The 19,587-nt window shown below is 43.3% G+C and overlaps 1 protein-coding gene across 2 annotated transcripts in view; it reads left to right on the top strand.

Annotated features, from left to right (window-relative positions):
- plcd1.S (phospholipase C delta 1 S homeolog) overlaps nucleotides 1-19,587 on the top strand; it is a 53,901-nt gene that overhangs the window by 28,099 nt on the left and 6,215 nt on the right. For both annotated transcript variants that reach the window (XM_018268984.2, XM_018268983.2), the window contains exons 3-11: nucleotides 6,265-6,493; nucleotides 9,410-9,539; nucleotides 10,530-10,758; nucleotides 12,208-12,409; nucleotides 12,677-12,821; nucleotides 15,168-15,317; nucleotides 15,736-15,906; nucleotides 16,779-16,932; nucleotides 18,724-18,840. In XM_018268984.2, coding sequence (XP_018124473.1) covers nucleotides 6,265-6,493; nucleotides 9,410-9,539; nucleotides 10,530-10,758; nucleotides 12,208-12,409; nucleotides 12,677-12,821; nucleotides 15,168-15,317; nucleotides 15,736-15,906; nucleotides 16,779-16,932; nucleotides 18,724-18,840 — 1,527 coding nt within the window. The remainder of the gene's footprint in view (nucleotides 1-6,264; nucleotides 6,494-9,409; nucleotides 9,540-10,529; nucleotides 10,759-12,207; nucleotides 12,410-12,676; nucleotides 12,822-15,167; nucleotides 15,318-15,735; nucleotides 15,907-16,778; nucleotides 16,933-18,723; nucleotides 18,841-19,587) is intronic.

Genomic DNA, 19,587 nt, shown 5'->3' with positions numbered 1-19,587 from the left:
GATGAAACTCATTAGGTATTTTCTCTTATGTCCTAATAAATTTTTTTTTTTTTCATTTTCACCACATTCTCCATTTTCAGCCAGGGAGAAGACGTCTAGGTGCCACTGACCCTGCTGTGCTGCTTTGCCTTTTATTATGAGGTACAATGGAGAAGGCTGTATTGGGGTGTGTGAGTTAGAGTTAGGGTTTAGGGAGGCCACTGCAGGGGAACACTGCTATAAAGTTGTTGTTCTCTTTAAATAACAACAAGATGGTTCAGCTCTAATAAGGGCTATAGAGCAACATGTCGGCTCCCCCCCATCTACAATAATATGTACCTCTGTGTAGTTGTGCACATTACTTGGGAAACACAGTGGGATTTGGCTGTCTGTGCCAGGGTTGGATGGAAGACTAACAGGCAGTGTCACCGACCCAAACATACACATCCTCGTCGGCCAAGCTTTGTACTGTCAACATTTCTATATGCCAACAGCTCCCATCTTCCTGTTCTATATTCCCTGTCTTTATAGGAACATAGGCAGGTGGTGTCTGGCCTCTGTCTTTCCAGCCTCATTTGGGGAGTTTTCAGTTAAAAAAGCTTGGGGGCCCCAGGACAATGTGTCTCTTCTGCTGTTGGAAAGTGGTAAATCCATGTCACCGCTGGTCTGTTTTTACAAATAAATCAGAAGTAACAGATGATATGATAGAGTGGGGGCATCAAAGAGATCAGTCTGGCCGCTCCTTCTCATTTCCTTTAATGTCTGTTCGGGGTTTCCTATACAAATAGCACTGGGCTCTATTATCTCTACAGGCGTCGGGATCAGGGAATTTCCTCTGTGGGGCCCAAGCTACGACCATCTGATTTTCATTAACTCTTTGCTATAGCCCAGCTACTGGCAATGCTGCTGTGAGTTAGTGAATTATTCCTACTTATCTCTCTGTATTACACCCAAGTGGACCAGTTGGATCGTATGCATTTACTTTATTAAGGTCACAAAAATTTGTTCAAGGTCTAGTTACGCATAGCAACCAATCGGCAGCTAGCATTTAATTGGGCGTCTGCAAAGCAAATATCTGACTCGATCCTTGGGCTGCCAGAACACTAAACCAAGTCACATATGAACTCAGTAGAGCTATGGACATGAGCAGGACTTGGCCATGTAGACATGTCAGTGCAACCAATAGCAAACTAGAAAAAAAATGTTTATGATTATGAAATTTGATTGGCCCACATGTTGTGTGATTGGTTTGGTGTGGTCAGAAATGACCAGTGTTGGGTTTGAGGCTACCTAGTCTAAGTGTCAGTGAAGACCAAGACTTTAAGGAGTTGGGGCTGGTCAAGCCTATGGCTGGGGTCAATCTATAACCTCTGCTGTCCTGCTAAATTACTAAATTGAGACAATCAATGATGGACTCATTCAGCTTGTTGTAATCTATTGTTCTCCACTGAGGGGCGCTGTTCCCATCATGCCCATAGGTCACAGCAGTTGAGTTCCTATTATTATGGCCAAGTTGGTCGGAATGTTCCAAAAAAAACCTCAAATAATCAACGTATTTGTTCATCTGTGATGGCTGCACCTCATCTACATATTTCTGCAGGGTTGGATATACCCCAGGGGATACACGGGTTTAATATAATGAAATTTGTCAGACCACATTCCTGCAGGGAAACACTCCCTGTTCATAATCATTCCTTATTCACAGCCATTCTGTCACTCTTATTATGTACTACTCCCATTATCCACGATTATTATTACAGGTATGGGACCTGTCCAGGGCCGCCATCAAAAATTACTAAAACATTGGTGACAGGGGCCCTATAGAATATTTAAAAAAAACACTGGAGGCCAGGGACCTATTTATCTGTTATCTACTGTGTATCCTGTGCTTGAATGGCTGCCCCCATGGCTACACAGCAGCTTGTTTATATAAACTATAGTAGTACTTATCTGTTATTTACTGAGTATCCTGTGCTTGAATGGCTGTCCCCATGGCTACACAGCAGCTTGTTTATATAAACTATAGTAGTACTTATCTGTTATCTACTGTGTATCCCGTGCTTGAATGGCTGCCCCCATGGCTACACAGCAGCTTGTTTATATAAACTATAGTAGTACTTATCTGTTATCTACTGTGTATCCTGTGCTTGAATGGCTGCCCCCTGGCTACACAGCAGCTTGTTTATATAAACTATAGTAGTACTTATCTGTTATCTACTGTGTATCCTGTGCTTGAATGGCTGCCCCCATGGCTACACAGCAGCTTGTTTATATAAACTATAGTAGTACTTATCTGTTATCTACTGTGTATCCTGTGCTTGAATGGCTGCCCCCATGGCTACACAGCAGCTTGTTTATATAAACTATAGTAGAGTTTCTGAAGCAAACACACCAGTTTTAACAGTGCAGAGCAACACTACATTATATTGTTATTCCTTTAAAAAGCTTTCCTGTTTTGGTGTTACTTTTCCTTTAATAAAGCATCTAAAGCACAGTAGTGCCTGATTTTAAATCCTTTCACTTTTACACACACACAAGTGCAACAAAATGCCAGGCTGTAGGGCACAAGACATTGCTGTTTTGGAAGAGAATCCTGAATCTGTTCTGTGAATCTGTACGTGGCGTTTGGGACTCGCCCTGAATTCAGCGCTGACTCAGTTTGTGCCACCGGAGCACTTGTCACATTTATTTACACAACATTCATTCTCCTGTGACAGTAGGTGTGACTCCTCCCCTTGCACTGCTGTCATGTGCAATTGTCTGTAGGAAACTGCCAGTTCCCATTGCTCCTCTCCCGTTCCCAGTGGGTTAAAGGGTATATTCCCCCTGACTTGGGTTCCAGGCTCAGTTATTAGGGGGAATAATGGGGATGGAAAGCAAAACCTTCCGCAGAGACTGTTTAGCATCACGTTACAGATCAGCGGCAGCATTAAAGGGGTTAATTGTTAATCCGGCTGCACCCAACCTGGTGGAAATAAATATATATATCTGCCTGCAGCCAGTGTTTGCTTTGCCTTTGTTTTATGACCAGTTTCCAGCAGAGTGCGAAGGAAAAAAAAAGATTTTGATTTAAACCAGCTCTGTATCCGCCTGTGGGACATCCACTCCTAATACATACGTAGACTCGGCTGCATTTATTTCCCTGGGTACAGTATGGGAGTGTGCAGGCATTGTATTTATCATTATACATATAGGTGGGAGCTGCCATAATGTCTCCTTTACACTGTAACACCTATTTGGGCCACTCGGGGTTAATTCACCAGCTAGAACACTAGAGCATGGGTTACACGCGACTTACACCCAGGGCAGGGCCTTCGCTAAGTGGAAGTGTTCCCTCTATGGTGTAGTGCAACTACATCCCCCCAGGCTACTGTGCACACAAAAACAACTTGGGCGCCAGGAGGTTCTTAACAATCAGGAACGGTTTATTATGCCAAAAAGGGCAAATGAGCACAGGTTTCAGTAGTCACGCAGGAGCTTGAGGAAAACAGCATATTGAGAGTTCACACAGAACAAAGGCAGGCTCACACAGAGAGTACACAGGCAAATGCAGTACAACCTTTCCCTCCTGGAAGTTGTCAGGAAGCAGCTTGTACCCTACAGTCCCTCTTCACTGAGGTCCCTGACTGGAGGCAACACACACAGCCTCTGGGAAGCTCCTCCCTTACTGCAAATCCTTGTTGGAGCTTCAGCTGCTCTTTCTCTCATCTCTCTGCCTTTCTCTCCTAGAGAGACTATGACAAGTCTGCCCTAGTGTATCTGTTCCTCATTCACGGGGTTACCTGGCCCCCGACTTGGTCACATGACTTCTTCTGGGCCTATTGCACTCAGTCCCCCTGAGCACATCCAGCTGGAATCACATCCAGAGGCAAAAGAGGAAGAGGCCACTCCCTGCACACACTATGTAGGAGTGAGTCAGAGCAGTGTCATCAAATCTCTCAGCCTATCACTGTAAAGGTTATTCTGTAACAGGGATTCTACCCAATAACCCAAGGAAATGGTGAAAAGATTAACTCTATAGGGCCTGTATCCCTATAGGGCCCTACATTCACCCGGGGGAAAAAAAACCCATTTCTCCTGACAATGGTTTAACAATCCCCAACATTTCAACTAACAGTACCATCACATCCACTTCTGGTATCCTCTCCTAGGCATACCTGGTAACAATGGTCACTGCAAAGGAAAAATGCACACAGCATACACAATACTGTATTAACATTAAATAATAACAGTTGCAGTTGGTCAGCTTTATTATACGCCAATACTTTCTTTCCTCCCAAGGGTCCACACAGGTCATCCTTGAAGTGCAGAAACAAGGCAGAAGAGTTGTGGTGGGGATCAATAGTCCTGAATTAGAACCCACTTAGTCCAACAGTCCTTCCAGCCACAAAAAAACAAGCAAGCAGCACTCTAGGCATCTCACTCTGCAGGAGTCCATAGAAGAGCTGTAGAAACATCAGAAGAATCCATCCTCCAGGTTCTCCTCTTCCAGATCCATGATCCAGGATCACACATGAGCAGGAAATGGCTCCATCCGGGACATCCATCTTCCTCCCATCCAACTGACATCCGCAGGCCTTCATGAAATTCGGGGCGAACCTCCAAGCCCGAACCCACGGCCAAATACTTCGAAGGAAATTCGTATGATTCAAAGAATTCATAAGTTCCGTTTATCCACTTCGAAAAATTCGTACGATCCGAACAAAACAATGCACAGCCTGGTATTTAAAGGGTTAATGCCCCACGTTGGGCAGCCAAATGTAACACCTATTTGGGCCACTCGGGGTTAATTCACCAGCTAGAACACTAGAGCATGGGTTACACGCGACTTACACCCAGGGCAGGGCCTTCGCTAAGTGGAAGTGTTCCCTCTATGGTGTAGTGCAACTACATCCCCCCAGGCTACTGTGCACACAAAAACAACTTGGGCGCCAGGAGGTTCTTAACAATCAGGAACAGTTTATTATGCCAAAAAGGGCAAATGAGCACAGGTTTCAGTAGTCACGCAGGAGCTTGAGGAAAACAGCATATTGAGAGTTCACACAGAACAAAGGCAGGCTCACACAGAGAGTACACAGGCAAATGCAGTACAACCTTTCCCTCCTGGAAGTTGTCAGGAAGCAGCTTGTACCCTACAGTCCCTCTTCACTGAGGTCCCTGACTGGAGGCAACACACAGAGCCTCTGGGAAGCTCCTCCCTTACTGCAAATCCTTGTTGGAGCTTCAGCTGCTCTTTCTCTCTATCCTATCTGCCTTTCTCTCCTAGAGAGACTATGACAAGTCTGCCCTAGTGTATCTGTTCCTCATTCACGGGGTTACCTGGTCCCCGACTTGGTCACATGACTTCTTCTGGGCCTATTGCACTCAGTCCCCCTGAGCACATCCAGCTGGAATCACATCCAGAGGCAAAAGAGGAAGAGGCCGCTCCCTGCACACACTATGTAGGAGTGAGTCAGAGCAGTGTCATCAAATCTCTCAGCCTATCACTGTAAAGGTTATTCTGTAACAGGGATTCTACCCAATAACCCAAGGAAATGGTGAAAAGATTAACTCTATAGGGCCTGTATCCCTATAGGGCCCTATAACACTGTACAGTATAAAGCCATAGCCCAGAACATTCCCTCTCTGTATATTTGTGTTTATACATATGAATGGGGGGGTGACCATATTGCTTCTCTTTTAGCCCCACTAATCAGGTCATAAACAGTGGTGGTCAAACTGGCTATTTTCTGGCTAAATGGGCGTGGCTGAGTTGCTTGAGGGTGTGGCTGAGTTGATTGAGGGTGTGGCTGGGTTGATTGAGGGTGTGACTAAGTTGATTGAGGGTGTGGCTGGGTTGATTGAGGGTGTGGCTGGGTTGATTGAGGGTGTGACTAAGTTGATTGAGGGTGTGGCTGGGTTGATTGAGGGTGTGGCTGAGTTGATTGAGGGCATGGCTGAGTTGATTGAGGGCGTGACTGAGTTGATTGAGGGCATGGCTGAGTTGATTGAGGGCATGACTGAGTTGATTGAGGGCGTGACTGAGTTGATTGAGGGTGTGGCTGGGTTGATTGAGAGCATGGCTGGGTTGATTGAGGGCGTGGCTGGGTTGATTGAGGGTGTGGCTGGGTTGATTGAGGGTGTGGCATGAGGTTGTAGCACAATAGCCTCCGCTCTATGCACAGAGAAGTCTAATACACAACTGAACCCCCCAAAGTAAACAACATTTATTTAAAGGGAAACTTCCTCCTTTGAGGCTGAACCAAATCCAGATATTCACATCTCAGTTTGTCTCCTTTCCAACAGTCTCAGTTGACGATATTGAAGATGTGCGGACGGGGCACCAGACAGAGGAGATGCAAAGATTCGCCTCCAGCACGCCGTCCAACCTCTGCTTCTCCATCATCTTTAAGGGGCAGCGCAAGAACCTCAACCTGATAGCCAGTGATGAGAAAGAGGCGGCTCACTGGGTCTCCGGCTTCGGTAAACTCCTCACTAACTCCAGTACCATGAACCAGACTCAGAAGGTGCAACAGTATCCTTTGTGCTTTAAAGGGTAAGTCACCCTGGGTGACCCTGAAAATAATGCGTAGTGTCAAGTGGAGCATTGCCCAAATATTTACTTGTCCTGTTGATTGAAACCGGAGCAGTTTAATGGTGTCTAGATGTGAAGGGCTGGACCACTGGGCTTTACATCATGGGGTTGTGGATTTTAAGATTAACTTGATTGGCAGGTTTAAAGGAGAACTAAAGCCTAAATAAGAAGTAGCTAGAAATATTGTACATTATATTTTGTGCTTTTGTACCAGCCCAAGGCAACCACAGCCCTTTAGCAGTAAAGATCTGTGTCTCCAAAGATGCCCCAGTAGCTCCCCATCTTCTTTTCTGCTGATTCACTGCACATGCTCTGTGCTGCTGTCACTTACTGAGCTTAGGGAGCCACTCACAATATACAGTACACATAGAATAGAAATGTCACAATATAAGGCTGATTAGTAATTAATACACATAATTACTACATGGCAGCACAGAAACCAGTGCAATTAGCATCAGAATCTAATAATCAGCAAACCTGTAGCATCAGCTTATATTACAGCCAGGGAAGCTCATTTTCTGCTGGATAATTAGTGACGAGCCCTAAGCTTAGCTTCTCAACAGCCAATCAGAGCCCACTGAGCATGTGAGTGTCACAGACACTTTCCAAGATGGTGACCCCCTGTGACAAGTTTGAAGTCCTGGATCATTGCTGCTATTGACAAGCTCAAACTTTAGCCTCGAGCAAAAAGTTCAGGATATAAAATATGGCATTTTAAGACATATTAATTTTTACAGTTTAGTTTTCCTTTAAATCGGGCAACGACTGATTTATAACTCTGGTGTTGCTCTCAGTATTCCTGCAATATGGTCGGCCCATCCATATGATGAAGTTGTATCGTGACTGCTTATTTATACCGCTGTGAAGCTGATTCAATGGCTCAGTCCCAGCTCACTTCCCTTTATACCCAGAGCATTTCCTATTTCACTTTGAATAATGGTTTGAAGATGAGTGTTATTATCCTGTCCAGAGACAGAGGAACTGATTTACCCTTATCTCTTCTGCTTGGACTGTGTCACAACACCCGCCAGTGGAAGTGGCCCCAGCCTCTCATGATAGAAGAGCATAAAGTAAAGCGTTATCTGGTTGCTAAGGGACAAGGAGCCTAGCAACAACACAGGATAATGGCACAGAGAATGCTTTCTGCTTGCCACATTTTTTATAGGCAGCCAGACATGTTGGCTACAATACCCAATGTTTCTGTGTATGACGGGCAGGTACCCCTGAGAACTCATATACCCACGCTCTGTTCTCTAGCGCCCCCTTCTGCTTTTAAATATAGATTGGCCTGAACTTTATATCAACCTCAGCTCCTATATTACTATGTCAACTCTTCTCTAATGAGCCGTATTCTTCCTTTCATGTGAGTATTTTAGTTGAACGACTGTTATTCCTGCAGATCACGGTGCCCATAATTATAGATATTCCTATAGAGAAGGGGGCGTGAGCTCAGGGACAAAAATATACCAGCGCCACTGCCATTTTCTAGGTTCACCTATTAATTACGGCCTGGCATGAGACTGCCTGACACGGGGAGAAACTCCGGCTGTTTAGGGTCAGTCGCATATCTTGACACATTTAAAGGATAAGTAAACCTTAAAAAAAGGGGAAAATTGACTATTCTAAGCACTATTGCAATGTACATGCATTAATTTATTTTTAATTCCAAGATATTGAAGGATACATGTACTGTTAAAGGACCAGTAACATCAAAAAATATTTTCAAAAAATTAAAAGTATACATTGAACAAAAAAAAACACCAAGACAAAATAAACTTTGAAATCACTAAGTCTTTATTAAGAAATAACCAAACCGAAACTCCGCTTGCGCTCCTCTTCAGAAAAGGCGATCCATCATGCGTTGCTCGCTTTCTCCTTCCCGTCTACCTTATAGGAGATAGCCAGGGCGGAGAAATCGAGCGCCGCACAATGAATCGTCGCCCTGTCGCCTTTTCTGAAGAGGAGCGAAATTTTGGTAAATTAAAAAAACTTTGTGATTTTAAAGTTTCATTTGTCTTGGTGTTTTTTTTTTTCAATGTATACTAACGAATTTTTTAAAAAAAGTTTTTGATGTTACTGGTCCTTTAATTTGAAAGAATTTTGTTACAACAGCGCCACCTGCTGGTTATTTTCTGACCACCAAGTAGTCAAGGAAGAAGTTGTCAGGAGAAAGAAAGAGGCTGCTCTGATGTTCTTCTGCTTAGGAAAGATTTGAGAAAGGTTTCTAATTTTTTTCCCTAAGCAGAAGAACATCAGAGCAGCCTCTTTCTTTCTCCTGACAACTTCTTCCTTGACTACTTGGTGGTCAGACGGTGGGAAAATGACCAGCAGGTGGCGCTGTTGTAACAAAATTCATTCATATTAACAGTACATGTATCCTTTACTATCTTGGAATTAAAAATAAATAAATAAATAATGAATGTACAGGTATAGGATCCCTTATCCGGAAACCCGATATCCAGAAAGCTAAATTACAGAATGGCTGTCTCCCATAGACTCCATTTTATCCAAATAATCCAAATTTTTTAAAATGATTTCCTTTTTCTCTGTAATAATAAAACAGTATCTTGTCCTTGATCCCAACTAAGATATAATCAATCCTTATTGGAGGCAAAACCAGCCTATTGGGTTTATTTAATGTTTAAATTAATTTCTAGTAGACTTAAGGCATGAAGACCCAAATTACGGAAAGATTAGTTATCCGGAAAACCCCAGGTCCCGAGCATTCTGGATAACAGGTCCCATACCTGTACTAGGAAACGGGTTTCCCCATGATGAAGAGGAATCCTTTATCTGATGGGTGTATATCAATCCAAAGGCAAATATAGGTTGAGTTGTCCTTAGCTTTGGAACAAGCTGGATCCACTCGTGCCTGAGGAAGGCAGATAAGAACAAGGATAACAGGATGACCCTGAAAGAACTCAAGGGCTTCTTGCAAGAAGTGAATATCGAGACGGATGAGAGTTACGCCAAGCAGATCTTTCAGGTACTCTCTGTGCATTTAACCACTGGCTGCTGGGAGCTGTAGTCCAACGGCAGCTAAAGGCCAAACTCCCCTACATTAACGCCTGCTTGTTAATAATTTGCTTGTCCACTGCCAGTCTGATAATGATTTGGAAAGCCCGGTGATATTACTTATTACATTTTCAAATTCACTTTTAAAATTCGGCACGCTTAAAAGGAAACCTAGACCCTCGGAACAATAAATGTAAATATTACTCAGAGAAGTCTTCTCGGCACTTTTGCAATTCAGATTAGATTTTTTTCCCCCTCGTTTTTAAGATATTCGCATTTATTGCACGGCTAATAGAATTAATTTGAAACAACAGCTACACTTATTGTTTCTTTTCAGCCAACTGAACACCATCGGTAGAAAATTAGGTTAGTGAGAAGAGGAGAATCTTGTGATGTTGATCTGCTTAGAACTGACCATTGAAAAGTCAGATGACTCTTCTCTGCTCAATAATTGAACAGGACAACATCACAAGACTTTTTATTTTACCACATCATAATCTTTTCTTACTAATCTAGTTTTAGATTAATATAACTTCTTGGAAATTTAACCAATGATCTGCCCCCTGTGGGTCATGGGCTACATGTGAGTAAACTCTGTCAGGCATGAAGATCACATGGTTTGCTTGATGGTCACTACAAATATTTGCTCGGGGTGGCCACATTTTGGGCACAGTGCTTTGCACAAAGATGGGCATTTTTTTGCATCAATAAATGAGCCAATCAGAGAGTCCTTGTGCCACGACTCATCAGCATTTATAGCAGTGCAAGATTTTTTTATGATGACACGGGCAAGTAGCCACTATTGCATTATGGCCCAGGGCCAATGTAAATTTCTGGACCCCACCACCATTCCATGCAAGGCCTGTGATCTGCCTTACGCTGTGCTTAGAGCTCATGGGTGCAACTGGGGAATTCTGGGACTAAACTGAGGACTAGTCTGATGTCTTTCTGTAACTCCCAGCAATGTGACAAGTCCCAGTCGGGCACCCTGGAAGGGGAGGAGATCGAGACGTTCTACAAGATCCTGACTGAGAGAGAAGAGATTGACGTCATATTTGCCACCTACTCCGACGGCGGAAGCCTCATGTCTACCGAGAACCTGCTCCGGTTCCTCTCGAAGGAACAGCGGGAAAGTGTGGGGGCCGAGTATGCCAAGTCCCTTATAGAAAAGTATGAGCCCAGCGAGCAGGGTAAGTTGCCCTCCCTTAATGTCAAATGTGCAAAATGGGAGTATTAATGAGTAGGATCTACCCCCCCCCCCCCAAATCAGTGATCAAAATCCCTTGTGTGCAATAGATCTAAAAATCACCCGACTCCTGGTTTCCATTGTTTACATGTGTTATATAACATAGTTACATAGTAAGTTAGGTTGAAAAAAGACGAAGGGGCCCGCCCCCGAAACGTTACATTGTAATAAACACGCACGGCTTTGCCCGCATGCATGGAGCTCTGAGTGCCAGTTTTTCTTTTATTACGCTGACTACAATTGGGGTTGCCGATCCCTTCTGACTGTGCACCGGGCCAACTTATGCTGGAGAGGCCAGGGTGTGCTGGTGGGTTCTGGAATTTAGGTTGAAAAAAGACAAACGTCCATCAAATTCAACCTTTTAAAGAAGAAGGAAAGTCTTTGTGCATTCGGGGGTGGCAAATGTTAGGCACCCCAAGTGATTGTATTGACTTACCTAAAACCCCGGGCCGGTGCTCCTATCAGCAGAAAACTGCAATAGCGACTTTTTCTGGCTTTTCGTTCTAATGCGCATGCGCAGCCGTGTGAAGAATAAGGAAGACGGAAGAGGATCGCTCCGTGGTGCTCACTGGTATAACCCTGGGCCGGTGCAGTTTTCTGCTGATAGGAGCACCGGCTGGGGTTTCAGGTAAGTCAATAGAATCACCTGGGGGAGCCCAACATTTGGCACCCCCAAGTGCACGAAGACTTTCCTTCTCCTTTAACATTTTTTAAACTGCCAGTTGATCCAGAAGAAGGCAAAAAACCCATCTGAAGTCTCTTCAATTTGCCAATTCCTTCCCGATTCCAAAATGGGACCAGTCCCTGGATCAACTTGTACTATGAGCTATCTCCCATATCCCTGTATTCCCTCACTTGCTAAACACCATCCAACCCCTTCTTAAAGGAGAACTAAACCCCCCTCCCCTCTGCACAGTCTTACCCCAGAATTCTGTCCCCTCTTAAAATAGTGACTGCACATGCAGAGTGAGCGCAGCGGAGCTCACGGCCCCATCTTTTTATCTTCGATAATCTTTGTGAAGAGAGCAGCGTAATGGCACATGTGCAGTTGGAGTAATCTTCCGGTTAACGACAACTGCGCATGCGCCGAAAGGGTAGAAATAAGACACGAAGATTACAGAAGAGAAGAAGATGGCGCCCGAGAGCTCCGCTGCACTCACTCTGCATGTGCTGTCACTATTTCAAGAGGGGACAGAATTCTGGGGTAAGACTGTGCTAGGGGGAGGCAGGGAGGGGGGCCAACGGAGGTGGGGACTTCACATCGCGGGCGGTTTAGTTCTCCTTTAAAGCTATCTAATGTATCAGCCTGTACCACTGATTCAGGGGGAGAATTCCATATCTTCACAACTGTAACAAACCCGTTTCCGAATAAGCAGTTCCATTTGTCTAACAGCCAAAAAGCAAGAGGCGATGACCAAGGACGGTTTCCTTATTTACCTGCTGTCGGACGACGGGAACCTGTTTAATGTGTCGCACAGGAAGGTTTATCAGGACATGAAGCAGCCCCTCAGCCACTACTTTATCTCCTCCTCTCACAATACCTACCTGATGGAGGACCAGCTCACAGGCCCAAGCAGTACGGAGGCGTACATCAGGTAAGTGCTACTGGGCCCATACCAGCTCTGCTATATTATGTTACTACTATAAAAGTGTGAATGTGCACAAAAACCTTGAAACCAATTTTCCCGACCTGCCTTGTAACTGCCTGCGAAGAACTGACCTTTTCTGATCATTAGAAGTGGCTGGTGAAATGGAGAATAGCAGGAGATGTTATTCTGAATGAACAGCCCAGTGGTCCTATATAGGTGCAGTTTCAATTTAGCCCCCTGCTTGATAAATATGTGCCTGTGTTGTTTATCCAGGGCGCTGTCTAAGGGATGCCGCTGTGTAGAACTGGACTGCTGGGACGGCCCGAACTCGGAGCCCGTTATTTATCACGGTTACACCCTGACGTCCAAGATTCTCTTCAAAGATGTCATATCGGCCATTAAGAAGTACGCCTTCAAAGTAAGCCACAGGGTGTGACGGTTCAGTTGTGTGCTAATTAATTACATTCATCACAATTAGTTCATACTGGATCACAACCATGGACAAGGTAGGTGCTAGAGGATTCCTTCTGCTCAAGGAGACAATATCTCTGCCGATACCTGTGATCTCAGGGATGAACGTTCTTCAAGAGCCGGGTGGGAAGCATGGGGGCAGCCATTTAAGCACAGGATACACAGTAGATAAGTACTACTATAGTTTATATAAACAAGCAGCTGTGTAGCCATGGGGGCAGCCATTTAAGTACAGGATACACAGTAGATAACAGATAAGTACTACTATAGTTTATATAAACAAGCTGCTGTGTAGCCATGGGGGCAGCCATTTAAGTACAGGATACACAGTAGATAACCAATAAGTACTACTATAGTTTATATAAACAAGCAGCTGTGTAGCCATGGGGGCAGCCATTTAAGTACAGGATACACAGTAAATAACAGATAAGTACTACTATAGTTTATATAAACAATCTGCTGTGTAGCCATGGGGGCAGCCATTCAAGCACAGGATACACAGTAGATAACAGATAAGTACTACTATAGTTTATATAAACAAACTGCTGTGTAGCCATGGGGGCAGCCATTTAAGTACAGGATACACAGTAGATAACAGATAAGTACTACTATAGTTTATATAAACAATCTGCTGTGTAGCCATGGGGGCAGCCATTCAAGCACAGGATACACAGTAGATAACAGATAAGTACTACTATAGTTTATATAAACAAACTGCTGTGTAGCCATGGGGGCAGCCATTCAAGCACAGGATACACAGTAGATAACAGATAAGTACTACTATAGTTTATATAAACAAGCTGCTGTGAAGCCATGGGGGCAGCCATTCAAGCACAGGATACACAGTAGATAACAGATAAGTACTACTATAGTTTATATAAACAAGCTGCTGTGTAGCCATGGGGGCAGCCATTCAAGCACAGGATACACAGTAGATAACAGATAAGTACTACTATAGTTTATATAAACAAGCTGCTGTGAAGCCATGGGGGCAGCCATTCAAGCACAGGATACACAGTAGATAATAGATAAGTACTACTATAGTTTATATAAACAAGCTGCTGTGTAGCCATGGGGGCAGCCATTCAAGCACAGGACACACAGTAGATAACAGATAAGTACTACTATAGTTTATATAAACAAGCTGCTGTGTAGCCATGGAGGCAGCCATTCAAGCACAGGATACACAGTAGATAACAGATAAGTACTACTATAGTTTATATAAACAATCTGCTGTGTAGCCATGGGGGCAGCCATTCAAGCACAGGATACACAGTAGATAACAGATAAGTACTACTATAGTTTATATAAACAAGCTGCTGTGAAGCCATGGGGGCAGCCATTCAAGCACAGGATACACAGTAGATAATAGATAAGTACTACTATAGTTTATATAAACAAGCTGCTGTGTAGCCATGGGGGCAGCCATTCAAGCACAGGACACACAGTAGATAACAGATAAGTACTACTATAGTTTATATAAACAAGCTGCTGTGTAGCCATGGAGGCAGCCATTCAAGCACAGGATACACAGTAGATAACAGATAAGTACTACTATAGTTTATATAAACAATCTGCTGTGTAGCCATGGGGGCAGCCATTCAAGCACAGGATACACAGTAGATAACAGATAAGTACTACTATAGTTTATATAAACAAGCTGCTGTGAAGCCATGGGGGCAGCCATTCAAGCACAGGATACACTTTAAACACTTTCATTTTTTGGTGTTACTGTTCCATTAACCTGAATACCCAGAGATTGACCCCCCCCCACACACACACACAGAACGATTAAATCAGTTACTGTGGTCCAGTGAATATTATCTCGTTATGATGAAGATAATGCCATTTGGTTTGAACGATTCCCCAGCGGCATTTCAAAGACTAATTGTCTGCTGCTCGGGGCTTGGAATTTTGAGGCTGTCCTGATCTACTTGGCTGATATCATTTTTGATTCACAAGGTGGTGTTTCAGAGACTGCAGAAATATGGTTTAAAGCTCAAACAAACCAAATGTCATTTGTTCAAAGAAGTGGATCCCAACCAGGCAGAACTAACTGTCATCTTGCAGCTAAAATCTTCATTGTTCAGAAATGATATTAAAGAGCTGTAGATAAACAAATAATCTGTTTCGTGGATGAGACGGGTGACATTGACAGAGCCTATGGGGTCCTGCTTCCAGGGGTGGAATAGGGTATAAACCAGAAGTACTAAGGGAAATCAAATTGTAGGAAAGTTACAGTTTAGCTGACTCGGGTACAATTCTCATATTGTGTCTTTTTTCCCCCATGCAGACTTCTCCTTACCCTGTGATACTTTCCCTGGAGAACCACTGCAGCCTGGAACAGCAAATCAAGATGGCTGACCACATGAAAAGCATTCTGGGAGATATGCTCCTGGTGGCGCCACTGGAGGGGAAGCTGAAGGAGTTCCCATCACCAGAGGTGAGACTGGAGCCTCATTCTGTAGTTCCATTAAAGGGTTGATTCACTTTTAAGTTAACTTTTAGTATATTATGAAATGGCTTATTCTAAGCAACTTTTCTATTGGCCTTCATTATTTTTTTTATAGTTTAATTTAATTTGCCTTCTTCTGACTCTTTTCAGCACCAGGTGGGTGACAAAATATTTGGTTTGCCTGCCACCTTCTGTCCCTAATGTGTAGTGCACGTAATGTACTTGTGTGACATCAGAGAAGCAGGATTACATCACTGGGCTCCTCAGTGAAAAAGTCATAGACCCCCCATCCCCAGTGTTTTTGCATATATGTGTTACAATTGTAAATCAGGAGGACCCCCCCCCCCATATCACAGTGTTACTGCACCACCCTCTGTATAATGGCAGCTTTTATTTCTGACTTCAGGAACTGAAGGGGAAAATCCTGGTGAAGGGGAAGAAGCTGAATAAACTGGAGGACGACGTGAGGAGTGCGAGCGCCAGTGGGACGGAGGCTGACGATGTGTCTGATGAGGATGAGGCAGCAGAAATGGAGGATGAAGCTGTTAAATCCAAAGTGCAAGAGGCCCAGAGGAAGGCAAGTCCTTGGAATGCTCTAGGTCTGGCTCCTTGAGGAAAGCAGAGGGGCTCATCTGTGGGTGGGACTATCAGGAATTTGATTAATCCTTTTACCCCCTGTTTTGGGCATGTGCCTTAAAACCTTAAACCTTAAAAATAAGTGAATGTAAAATTGACGAGGGGGCTATTCTAAGCACTTTTGCAATTTACATTCATTATTTATTTATTTTTTTAATTCCAAGATATTAAAGGATACATGTACTGTTAATATGAATGAATTTTGTTACAACAGCGCCACCTGCTGCTTAGTTTCTGACCATTCTACCAAGTTGTCAAGGAAGAAGTTACGTGCTTTTTCCTTTTGATTCCACTCTGTAATATAAAATACCGCGTGATTGCAGGAGTCATTAATCCCAGCAGCCAGAAACCAGACTGATTGTGAGGCTCTATGTCTACCAGATCCTCCCTCTACTGAGCCTCCAGTGATGCAGGTGTCATAGGTTGCCCAACCCTCTGGCTCTGGGTATTAAGCTGGTGCTGTTGTAACAAAATTCATTCATATTAACAGTACATGTATCCTTTAATATCTTGGAATGAAAAATAAATAAATAATGAATGTACATTGCAAAAGTGCTTAGAATAGCCTCCTCATCAATTTTACATTCACTTATTTTAAAGGTTTACTTATCCTTTAATCACAAAGAATCCTCTCTATTATCTACATTCATAAAAGGCAATTTTCTAGAGTTCTCTTAAATGTATATATGTGCAAAGTAGGGGATTGTGTCGTTGGATGAACCCTAAAAGGATAAATATGAAGCCTCCTTGTGATTTATTATTCAGAGCTTGTGTTACTGGTGATGCTAAAGTTTTGTTTAAACTGATTTGCAGGCGAAGCTGAAACTTGCCAAAGAGTTGTCGGACACAGTTGTGTACTGTAAGAGTGTGCACTTCAGTGGCTTTGACTACGCTCTGGAACACCAGTCCTTCTATGAGATGTCGTCCCTCTCTGAGGACAAAGCCCTAAAGCTGGCCAATGAATCAGGTGGGAGCCCCAATTATCTGCCCCCCAGTCTCTGCTTCTCCTTGTGACATTAGTCGTGTGTTAGGGATATTATTGCTATTAGGTTTAAACCCAGAAAAATGGTTTCCTTACATCTGTGAGGGGAGAAGTGGGTTATGATGGTTCCACTCCCTGTAGCCCTGGTGTCCCGGCTGGTTAAATGTTGTTGCTGCTCAGTCCCATTAAAAGGGGTTGTGTACCTTTAAATTAAAGTGGTTGTGTACCTTTAAGCTGACTTTTAGTATGTTATAGAATGGCTAATTCTAAATAACTTTTCAATTGGTTGTCGTTATTTATTTTTTATAATTTTTAAACGATTTGTCTTCTGACTCATTTCAGCTTTCAAATGGGGGTCACTGACCCCATCTAAAAACAAATGCTCTGTAAGGCTACAAATGTATTGTTATTGCTACTTTTTATTCATCTTTACTCCTCTTTCTATTCAGTCCCTCTCCTATTCATATTCCAGTCTCTTATTCAAATCAGAGCATGGTTGCTAGGGGAATTTGGACCCTAGCAACCAGATGGCTGAAATTGCAAACTGGAGAGCTGCTGAATAAAGCTAAATAACTCGAAGCCCACGAATAATAAAAAATGAAAACCAATTGCAAATTGTCTCAGAGTATCCCTCTCTATAGCATACGAAGATTTCACTCAAAGCTGAACAACTGTAGAGCCAATTCTGAGGGTCCAAATTCCCCTAGCAACCAGGCATTGATTTGAATAAGAGACTGGAATATGAATAGGAAAGGCCTGAATAAAAAAATTGGTAATAAAATCTACCAATAACAATATATTTGTAGCCTTAAAGAGCATTTGCTTTTTAAGGGATGCATCGAATAGACTATTTTGGAATAGGCCGAACCCCTGAATCCTTTGTGAAAGATTTGGCCGAGTAGCGAACTGAATCCGAATCCTTCTAATTTGATTATGCAAATTAGGGATGGGAACGGGAAAATATTTTTTACTTCCTTGTTTTCTGACAAAAAGTCATGCGATTTCCCTCCCTGCCCCTAATTTAAATTAGGATTCGGATTTGGTTCCGCCAGGCAGAAGGATACGGCCAAATGAAGCTGAAAAAGGCCGAATCCCGATCCCTAGTTTTTTTTATGGGGTCAGTGACCCCCATCTGAAAACTGGAGAGTTAGAAGAAGAAGTCAAATAACAAAAAAGCTCTAAAAAATAAATGAAGACCAATTGAAAAGTTACTTAGAACTGGCCATTCTATAACATACTAAAAGTTAACTTAAAGGAGAACCACCCCTTTAATAAAATCACCATTTCCTTATGTGACGAGCAAGAGTATCCGGCCCACCAGGGTGACCTTATACAGGGTGAAAGGTGGGACTGAGCATGTGCCAGAACTTGAGAGAAACGACAGAGCGCTCCGTATGCAGAGCAACTGTCATCTTCACTGAACCCCTGAGCTGCTGGTGCTCTCTGAGTGCCTATATCTCCTGCTGAATTACAATTCCCAGCACCCTGTGAGCCAGGAGTTGTGATCCAAGCACTACAAGAGGGACTCAGGAGAAACATTTCTATTCTGGAATGATAAAAATAAATATTTACACAAAATGGGGCAATCTATAAATATACGGGAGGTGTTGGGACAAGACATTGCGACCAGCCTGCAGTAGTGCTGCTACTCACTTGTTTTATTGGAGGGTCTCTCACCAAACTGTCAGTTCCCTGACTGCCAAGTTGCTTGATAGTTACTGCATTGTGCGATGGGAAGACTCATTGTGTGACTTTGTTGTTTTTTTTCCTGATCAGGAAACAAATTCACGAAGCACAACACACGGCAGCTGACCCGGATCTATCCCGACGGCATGAGAACGGACTCGTCCAACTACAATCCAGTGGATACGTGGAACGTGGGCTGTCAGATTGGTACGTTAGTGTCATGTAGTCGGGGCAAAATAAAGGGGATTTGTAGTCAAAAAACAAACAAAAAAATTACACATATCAGCAAAACCGTTGCACCATAACAAATAACACACACAAACTGCTGCATTTCTGCCGTATTTGTTTTACTAGTTACATTAGGGGATGTGATTGGAGTTTAGTATAATGGGCATCATGGGCAGCACTACTTCTCTGGGGCCCCGGGTTCAATTCCAGTCTCAACACTAACTGCAAGGCGTTTGTATGTATTGCGTGTGTATGTGTGGGATTCCCCTGGGCGCTCTGCTTTCCTCCCACACTCCAACATACAGGCAGCATTTGAATGTGATAGAGACCGTAGATTGTAAGCTCCACTGGGACAATTCCTGATGGGAATGATGTATAATATTGGAATACATCAGCTCTATTTTAAAAAAAAAGGCTAGAAAGGAGATGGGATCCGTTATCCAAAAAGCTCTGAATTACGGAAAGGCCGTCTCCCATAGACTCCATTTAATCCAAATAATCCAGATTTTTGAAAATTGTTTCTCCGTAATAATAAAACAGTATCTTGTACTTGATCCCAACTCAGATATAATTAATCCTTATTGGAAGCAAAACCAGCCAATTGGGTTTATTTAATGTTTAATTGATTTTCTAGTAGACTTAAGATGAAGATCCCAATTACAGAAAGATCCGTTATCTGGAAAACCTCAGATCCTGAGCATTCTGGATAACAGGTCCTGTATAATA

Source organism: Xenopus laevis, chromosome 6S (genome assembly GCF_017654675.1).
Source record: "Xenopus laevis strain J_2021 chromosome 6S, Xenopus_laevis_v10.1, whole genome shotgun sequence".
NCBI classification, from domain to species: Eukaryota; Metazoa; Chordata; class Amphibia; order Anura; family Pipidae; genus Xenopus; species Xenopus laevis.
This window is presented reverse-complemented; position numbering and strand designations above follow the sequence as displayed.